This window comes from Centruroides sculpturatus, unplaced genomic scaffold, assembly GCF_000671375.1.
Source record: "Centruroides sculpturatus isolate CEXI.00-Female unplaced genomic scaffold, Cexi_2.0 scaffold51, whole genome shotgun sequence".
Lineage (NCBI taxonomy): Eukaryota > Metazoa > Arthropoda > Arachnida > Scorpiones > Buthidae > Centruroides > Centruroides sculpturatus.
Genome location: NW_019384329.1, coordinates 610,436 through 620,880, shown reverse-complemented (window position 1 = coordinate 620,880; position 10,445 = coordinate 610,436). Strand labels below are relative to the sequence as shown.

General features: G+C 32.0%; 1 protein-coding gene across 1 annotated transcript; it reads right to left on the bottom strand.

Moving 5' to 3' along the window:
- Positions 1-5,866: 5,866 nt before the first annotated feature.
- LOC111629067 lies at positions 5,867-10,240 on the bottom strand. The gene is made up of 4 exons (XM_023372935.1): positions 9,184-10,240; positions 9,040-9,108; positions 8,883-8,972; positions 5,867-6,150 (listed from the first exon to the last, which is right to left on the bottom strand). The coding sequence occupies exons 1-4, from the start codon at positions 10,096-10,098 to the stop codon at positions 6,010-6,012; spliced, it is 1,215 nt and encodes a 404-aa protein (XP_023228703.1). The 5' UTR covers positions 10,099-10,240; the 3' UTR covers positions 5,867-6,009.
- Between the last annotated feature and the right edge of the window lie 205 nt (positions 10,241-10,445).

The following is a 10,445-nucleotide window of genomic DNA, read 5'->3' as shown; positions in this document are numbered from 1 at the left end:
TTTGTTGTTGTACAGATTGAAATATCTGTTAAAAGATTATATAATATAATGTTTCGTTTGGTAAGCCAGATAAACGTGAAAGGAGAGGGAAAAAAATGCTGATATTGTTGAATGTACTGAAGTTTTTAATAATAGGGATGGGTGAAAATAGAGAATAAATGTGCTTAAAAGCATTCTTATATTATTTCAAATTTCGAAATGAAATTTATGACATTTACACGATAATGCTATTTTTATTGTACAAAATTTTATTTTATTTATATTAAGTTATCATTATTTGTCTGTGAAATGTATCAAGAAATTTTTACTTATTCTATTTAAATTATCTTATATTTTTGCAGAATATAAAAATTCAAATATTGTCAAAAGATATGTTGATGTTAATTTACAATTTAATAATACTTGCATCTCTGATTTTATTATGTTTTTCTTCATTTTTTTTTCTTTTCAGCTTGAAATAATATATTTTACAAACATTATTAATAATAATTCTATAAGTGTAGAAATTTTGTTCTTAGGAGTCGAACATAACTAAGAGAATGAAATTGTTATTCGAGCTAAAAATTTTAACAATAATTTCTGAAGATACAAAAATATGTTTACTTGCAGGCGAGCTCAGAAAAAAATAATTACAAAGATTAAGATTATTACATTATTTGTACTTAAAACCTTTGTATTATATTATAGTATTTGATTTACATACTATGAAGGTCATCTTATTTATAGATTATCAGTCCAACTGACAAATCTAAAACATTTAAAAACTTTTTTAAATTGTGTACAGCAGAGTGAGAAATTTCTAAAATACGTTATATAAATAAAATCCAATATATAAATGAGAATGTCTGTGAGTATGTTTGTTCGTTATACACTCCTAGGTTGTTTTAACGATTGCTACGAAATCGTGCAGTTATGTTTAAATACTTTTAATGTAAATAATTTTGTTCATTTCACTCCAAAATATTTACAGAATTTTTGTAGATCAATGAATTATTATTTACATTCGATTTGCCGACTTACATGTAGCGCAATCTATTGGCAAAAAATTTAACGAAATCGTAAACTAATTATAATTTTTTAAAAAATGTATATTACATTCACTCAATTACTGCGATAGGTAACATATAGCGCTTACCACTCAGATTTTTATCATAATTTTTTCACTGCCTCCATTAGAGGAATGAATAACACAACCAAACACCGGTAATTAGTTTGTCGTGGGTTTGGGTATAACCAACAGGCTGGCCACGTGCAGATTTGTAGGCTTGCTTCGCGTTATTAAAACCTAAGTAGGGGCCAGCTTTACATAAAAATGTTTTTGGGATGCATTCCCCTCAGCATATCGCTGGCGTGTTGCGTTGCTGTAACTATATAAGCCAAACTAATTATAACGAGAGATTATTTACTGTGACGTAGTAAAACTACCAGGCTATAACTTGTCACGACGTTCTCAATTTTTTCAGTTGCTTCGTGCCCATGCACATCATACTTTTCCTGTTAGCTATAGAGTCGTGTCAGTCATCATTCATGAAAAAAATTTCGAATTGAAATAATTTCACTGCCGATTTGTATCAAAAATTCGCATATACCTAATTGGTGTCTCCTGTCTCTAATTTTTTCATATCTGGTTTTGTCTTTTATCTACATAACTCCCTTCTCGAGTTGATGAAAAGATGAGCAGACAGCAACAGTGGAAATTTATAAGTTTACAATTTTTTCAAGTTGCAAATAATTATGCTGCTAATACAATAAATTATACTTTTTTTTACAATTTTCTGAAGAATAAATAAAATATTACTTATTATTTACGAAATCTTTTAAAACTTTTTAATTAATTCGGAACTTATCTGCTATATAATAAGTTATTTCAACAAATCATCACTATTTGATAATGCTATTTTGTTGTAATTCGTGTTGTTATGAACAAAATCTATATATATAATCGAGACAAGTTGATAATAATAATAATAATCAGCGTAGAGCCCAAAAGGTTAAAAGTTGAACGTTGTAATTTGGCACACAGTTAGGATACATCACAAGAACACACACTAAGAAGGGATTTTTAGAAATTCCTCCCCATGGGAAAAAAGGAAAAGGTTTAAGACTTAACACTTTAATCAACAATGGAAGTGTCAAGCAACAATGGAAGTTTCAAGCAACAATGGAAGTGTCAAGCAACAATCAACAATGGAAGTGTCAAGCAACAATGGAAGTTTCAAGCAACAATGGAAGTGTCAAGCAACAATAGAAGTGTCAAGCAACAATGGAAGTCTTAAGAGAAAGCGACATGCAAGACGCAGATGAAGTTTTTTTCGTTTTTGTGAAAAATCAAATATATTTTTAGACCCATCAAAATATGCTATAATTAGTCTAGAAACAGCGAGCTCCAATTCTTGCATTCTGTGAAAATGGGCAAGATTGACTATAATCTTCTCTATCGTTACTTTTGCCCGAGCAATCTGCAAGTACAACAATAATCGACCACTCTTTGTTTTTAAAAATTTAGATAGAAAATATTTCTGCCAATGAAGAATATTCAAGACAGAACTTTAAATGGTAAATGACAGTAATGAAGTAGTTATTCAAATAAAGAAAAAAAATTAATAATTTATTTGATATTCTTATTTCACTCTCAGTAAATAAACAATTACATTTATGAAAAATTATTTTAATTATAAAACATTGAAGATATGGAATTAAGAAAAATTTCTTGTTTACAGTTTATATTTGTTTCGCTTTACACCAATAATTCAACTTTTCTAAAAGCATCTAAAAATCGAACATGTCACTTGTTTAACTTAATTTGCATACCTTGTGAAACTGAATCCGTATTGTTTCAAAATATGTAATGCTATGTTCGAACAGAGTTTTTTTCAACCATTCTCAATCACTGTGCACTGCGGCCGGATGACCGAGCGGTCAAGGTGGAAGCCTACCGCTCTGGGGGACCCAGGTTCGAACTGATCGAAAAATCCTCAGGAATTTTTCGGGGGGTGGTCCGTTCGGATATGTCAGGCTCCGTCCCTCACCACCCGGCAGCCCCATTGTGGGCCTGGCCGAACCCATAATGGACTTGCAAAAAGAGGTCCCCTTAGTGCCCACAGGGCGGAAAGAGTTAAAAAAAATCACTGTGCAGTGGATCCCGAGCATAAAGGGGGGGTCCCTTTATGCTCGGGCATATGTGCCAAATATCAAACTGTGATTTGTACTTTTATATTTTGGAAATAAAAGGATTTACGGTTTCACAACACGTTCGCAAATTTCACTGCTTTTGCATAATGCACGCTTGATTACTGAAAAACTGTAAACTTTCATGAATTTATTACTACGGAAACTTTTGATTAGAACCGCTTCAACTACAAAATATCAATGTTTGGCAAAATCTGTAAGAATAGTGTGTGTGGTCCTATAATCGCTATCATATCATTTTTATTTATAAACAAATTTTAACATCACTTGAATTTTCCTGAACGTTTAAATAGAAAACTGTGGTTTTATAAAAATTTAAACGGAAAGTAAGATTGAAAAGTTAGCTATTTTAGAAAAAGTAGAAAGCGTAAAAATGCTTAAATGACAATAAAAACGCGTTATGTATGATTAACACCAAATCATAACTTCTGCCATTTCTGTATCACTGTCCAGTACACTTTTTTCATGCACAGCAATTATTAAAAAACACTTGGAATATTTTCCTGCGAATTGCTCTTGCTACTTCAATTATTAGATTTAAATATTGTATAGAATTTAAGGCGAAAAAAAACCACAAAATAATCCTAGTTTTTGTTTCAACACTAGAAATGGTAAAATACAAACCACAAGGCACCTTCCATAAAAATGTGTATAAGTGTCATTAAAACTTGAGTGGATGAGCAATAGAGTTGTAATTCTGACACAAGGAAAACTTCCAAGACAGACGCAATAGTGACTGTCACTGGCAACGCTGCTGACGAGCGAAAACGTAAGAACGGATCGATAAAATGACTACATCTGTCTAAAATTGTACGAAGCAAAAGTAGTATAGTGTTGCCTCATATTTGACATAACCGATCCACACCCTATTGGCACATGCAGGTACAGTAAGATGACTGCATGAGTTCCACACAGTTACATAGTGTAAAATTCCAAAACTAGCCACAGTTCAGTAGAAGATTCTCCATGACATTCACTGTGCTCCTAGACAAAGAAAATCTTCCACAAAAGTATAGCTGTTGCAATCTTAATCAACTTCTTACTGTTCTTGCATGTGCCAATGGATTTCGATCAATTTTATGAAAAACTGGATAACCCAATATCACTCTTGCTTCGTGCACTGTTGGATAGATGCGCCATTTTATCCATCCGTTGCCTTATGTTCTCGCTTCGTTAACAGTGTTGCCAGTGGCAGTCACTTTTGCGCCTAATTTGGAAGTTTTTTCGTTTCAAAATTACTGCGTTATTTCTCATCCTCACTTATTTTCTCTATGCTACGTTTGAAAATAAGTGCATGTAATACATATGAAAAAATTCTTTTTGTCATTGCAATTTCTTCATTAGTTCATTAGTTTGAACTTCTATTGGATAATATTGTCTGTGATGGAATACGTTTTGCATACACCGATGTACTTATTCATTACAATCGGCATTTCAATTGTTGAAACATATTCAAATCTTGATAATTGTATGTTATTAATGGTACATTTCCAGATAAGGACACATTACTCGTTTCATTTGAAACGGACTCTGTCATTGGTTTGCTTGTACGACTGTATTACTAGGTTTACGCGCTTGACGTTTACCCTTTATAAGAAAAAGAGTTTTTTTTACACGATTTTGTTATTAATTTGATAAAAATAAATTGAAACTTTTAATTTATTCAACGTTTATATTCTAATATCCGATCTTTCTAAATTAACTCTAAATTAATGCTGTCCATAATTATAAAAGCCACGTATTTTTTAAATAATTTATATCAATACAGTAGAACCTCCATTATCCGGACCTCCATTATCCGGATTTTCGATTATCCGGATTGTTCAAAATAAACAAAAATTTTACGAATTTGCACTTGGCGAATTACGACACTGTTTATGTACGTGATTAAATGCATAACTTTTTTTGTTTCAACAACGTCTCACCCAGCACAGTGGTCGTAAACTCTTAAATATATTTTACGTCGTAATAAAAATATAACTTGACATACGTATTTATAAATAATTTATATTCAAATTACATCATTTCTATGACCAAGGGCGGCGTAAGGCATGGACGACGTGGGCCACCGCCTATGCCTCGCGGTCCGAAGGGTTACGCATTACTTAAAAGCTGCGAATGCGACGAAAAAATTTTACTCGTCATAAAACGATAAATAGTTTGTCAAATTTTTATTCATAAAAATGCAGTTTCAACTGCTTTTTATTTTATAAAATCCGTCTTCTTGCGCCACCAGAGGGCCTTTTAAACAATACGTAGTCTGTTAGCGTTGGTCAGTAGTAGTCCAAATTCAATACGAACGTTTGTTTCTTGAAAATTTGATCACGGTTTAAATACAGTATTCACTTTTAATATTATCGACATGTCATCGAAAAGAAAACGTGTTGTATTATCATTAAAAGACAAATTAAAGTATTTATTTCAATTATCCGGATTTTTCCTTATCCGGATTACCTTCATCCCCAATTAGTCCGGATAATCGAGGTTCTACTGTATTTACATTTTGATTCATCACATAAATAATATAAATTTACGAAAACATTCTGTTTAATGATTATGTCAACATTGTTGTTTGTATTAAAAATAAGGAAAAATGATGGCTTCTAATCGAAACTTTAATCTACTACAATTAAATTGTTCTAGGTTACACAATTATTAACGTAGATTGAATGATGTTACTTCATTTATTAACACTTGTGAACTAATGCTGATACATAAAAACCTATTTTCAAAATTTAGGATAAGAATCTAATCAGGTGAAAGCGAAATATTAATATAGTGATTTTCATTATTTCTATTGGATTGATATTTTGACGATCTTTATTCTAACGCGTTAGAAATGTTAAAATTACGAGAACTGTTTGTGCTATTAGCAGGTGTACAAGATGAAGATGTATTTCCTATTAGTATTTCTCTGATCTGCAGCAGTATGTTGAATATGCTGTAGAAGTTGTTATACACCTAAAACGATAGGAAGAAACAAATATCCATTAGAAAACTATAACTTGTGTGTTTTTAATAAAGAAGTATTTATTTTTTATTATAATTGAAGACACGAGTGGATTTTTTTCGTTTTAAATACATATCTACGAAATAATGTGTCCTATTACGTATAACAAAATTTTGAGATCGTTTATGAAATGTAATCAAAAATGAGAGACAGGAGCATTATATTTCATCTATGCAGGACTGTTAGATGTAAGATAACACATACATCTATTCGTGTCTTCAACTTTTATGTTTACTTTTCATATAAATTACATTTCGAATATAATTAACCCGTTTATAATTTCATTATACACATATAGTAAACGGGAAATATATAATAAGCAGATAGGAACAGCTTGTTCAATAACTTTAATAAGTGACAGGCAAAAACAACCTGTTACAATTATGTTACCAACAATTGCTTTGATCAGTAATTCTTTTTGCGTCTCATAAGTAAAGGTTTTTCGTAATAAACAAAAATGTTTTCTTTGTTTTTTAAATTTTGTTAAGGGTCTCTGCGGGGGCAATACAGAATGTAAAGAATTTTCCGTTTAGCAGAGAGGGAACAAAGTAGCACGACCTTGTCAATTGAACTTACGTGCGGTCAAACAATAGGCTATTTGCCATATGGTAAACTGCTAAAAAACGTGAAAAAGTGACGGACCTGAGTGTAAGCTGTTCGGCAAGAAAAAGTTTGGTCGGAACTCCCAGTCTAAAAAACCTTTAAATTGTGGAGCGAACGGGAGAGGAAGGGGTAAAGAGCAAAAGACTGGTAACAAGGTAATCTCAGGAACTTGGGAAGCCCGCTGAGATTAGAGAGCATTCTTCTCTGGTAACTATCTCAGGGACGAGTAAGTGCGAAAACGGTTGAGCCAACTCCACAAGCTGATTGAGGCCTCTCCAAAGTTCCCGGAAGCCAATCTAGTACGTGAGGCACCACGCTTTGTTATCATGTATATTCTATGGTTTCGAACTTGTACACTTTACGTATAGAATCTGTAATTAAAATGTAAATATTGTATAATTTGAGTGTGGAAATGTGCTTTCCATCGAAACTGGATCACTATATCGAATCGTGATATACACGGAAACCAACTCAACGAGACGGAGTTTGGGAAAGAACTTCACTAAGATCTTCACTCAGAACTTAGGCCACGAGACATAATAAATATAAATACATTCTGTGGAAAGTTGAAAGAGAAAGAGTGTACAATTGAATTTTTCAGAAATGATAGTGGCAACAAAATCTAGTGTTAGTCATACTACAGCGAGTCATACTACATTATTTAAAATAATTTATGCTATGGCTTTAATGACTGTATAAAAACTCCAATAAAGGGTTCATGTAAAATATACGTATTTCAAACAATTGAAGATGAGGAAAGGCAAAATCTTTCTAACTTCCTGTATTATCTTTCAGTTAAGCATTAGCCCTAGTTGTTGGATTTCATAATGCTTGTGTTTATCAGTTACTCTCAAGTGTTTTAGAGTCTCCGCTCTAAAAACAAAGAAGGGACACTGGTTAAAGCAAAGATCTCCAGGTTTCGCTCCCATTGTAAAAAATTTTCCGGGCAGAAAACCCAAATCGATTAGACACATTTTTTTTAAATGAGAAATTACTTAAAGTAATTGCATATGGTAATCTATCATACTATTCTGTTGAAAAATAAATTATATATTATTATATCTTTATATAAAGATGAGTTTTGAGAAAATTCTATATATTAGTAACGAGATAAGTTATCATTAAGTGTGACCCCACTTCAGATAAGACATACTTGTCATACCCTGACCTTTAACAACAGTTCGTACTTTTTTATAAGCAAGATGCAATGCCAAATTTTTTATCATTACTCTATTTTCAGATATTAAAGAAAATGATGCCAACACAAACACACAGATCCAAATAATTCTCCTCCTTTCTTTTACTGTTTTCGGTTCAAAAAATGTCATAGCGCATATATTTGTAAAAAAACATGCTAATACTTTCCCCTGTTATATAAATAACACCTGAAAAATTAAAATTAAAAAAGAAAAATATATTTCTATGTATGTAGACAGTATATATATATATATATACTGTCAACATATAAACATATATACAACAACATATAAACATATACATGTATTATATACATGTATATGTTTATATGTTGTCGGCTTCAGTTTCCTTTCATATATTCAAGATGGGGTAAAAATTAACAAACAAATCTTGGCCTGATAAGTTATTTATAAGAGCATTGATGCAATTAGATTTCGGTGGTTAGAGATGGAGATAGGAAAAAAGAAAGATAGAGAGATGTGATTACTCATAGCTCGAGTGGGATTAAACTTAATAAAAGTTCTACTCGTTTTTGGCATTTTAACTTTTATAAAACTCGTCTTTTCCATCATAATTTAGCGTATTCCATTAAAAAATATAATAATATAAATTTATTATTTAATAAATTTGCATACGAGCTGTCAGTTTTGTGCAATGTCCTAATTGCTGGATATTATTCTTTCTTCTCCGAGTGAAGAATTTCGGAACTAAATTTTTCTTACGGAATAGTCACCCGCATGTCATGCAATGTTAACATAGGCTGCTAAATATCTCTATAGATCGCGTTGAATTAGGACATTTTAATTGCAATAACCCGGTGTTTGCAACGTAATCGAAAATACTGCGTACTTTTGTTTGTCTACTGTATAAATCTGTTTTATACCTGAACAGGCGATTCCTTCGACAGGATGAAGCAGTCACCACAGCTGAATCCAATTTTATTTTCTTGAAATTTCTTCATAAAATCCAATACCTATTCAATATCAAACTCTTAAACATTATTGTATTTCAAGTAATATTAATTATTTAACATACTCTACCTTAAGCTTGTCAGCCAATGAATGAGAGGCTGCGCCGAATCTTCTGATCTCTTGAAAGGAATCATAAAGCTGAAAAATAAATTTAAAAACAATTGTAATAAAAACGTAAACAAAAATTATTATATAATCACTACTTTTAATTACCGCAATCACGATCCGAGAAAGTGCAAAAGCGCAGACAGTCACTACAATGACTAGAAGTATTGTGGCAAAGCACAACATAATCTGAAGATACAAAGTGAATTCTCCGAAAATCGATGCATAGATGAGGAAAGATAGAAGGAACAGGGCAATTCCATACAAAAAGAACACATACTTGTTCCAGTGTTCATTGACATGCCAGATGAATTCGCAAAGCTCCAAGTGTTTAGACATCAAATCGTTGATATTCTTCTTCGGCCATTGGATTTTTGCTCGTTGCAGCTCTACAGACAAGGTGTGGAATCTCCGCATCAAGATTACGCCACATAATATGCATGATGATACGAACCACATCCATAACGTAGATTCATACATTGAACTGATTTGCATTACTACAGAACAGGCGAAAGCTCTGAAACTGCTTGATTTCATTTCTACTTTTTTGAAAATGACAACGGAACTGATGTAAGTAACCAAAAACAGCACAAAGGCATAAGAGATGGCAATAAAAAAATGCGCGATACGTTGATAGAGCCGGATTTTTTCTTTCTCTCCTTCATATCCGGACATCTCCAGTGTAAAAGATAATTTTTCTCTCCTGCCATTTCGAATTATAAGAAAAGAACTCAATGATATACAGCCAAACACTCCAATCAAAAAAGGAGCGTTTTCTTTTCCACCTGTGTTGACAATCGGGCTGCAGGCGATAACGTTATCTTCCGTTCCGAAATACTGAATGATAAGCATTAAAAAGTGCCCGATTATCATAAACTCTATGAAATTGGCATGGATGGATACGAATTTCTTTTGTTTCTTCGTAAGCTGATGGCATACGCATCGTTCGAGCCCAATATCGCCAAAAATCAAAGAAAAATCGAATGTCTGATGAACAAGACAATACAAGCAGTTGTCATCCATTTTCTCTCAGCAAATTGTGGCATGCCAATCAATAATATGTATCGATTTGCGGCGTGATCGATCGACACAAACTTGATATTTCAGCAATAAAAGAGAATGCGCACTATTAGAAAATCGATTACAAATATAAATTTCATCAAAATGAAATATTGTTTACTTTTATTGAGACAAATTTATAACTGAAGTTTGTATTGTTATTATTGTCTATTACCAAAATGGTAGTTTTCCTATTTAACAATTAACAATGTAAGAAGTTGAAAATGACAATTATGAAATTTTGTATTTACCGAACGGTTTATTAAATTGAATTAATTTTCTGGAAAGTGAAACATACACCATTTCTATTA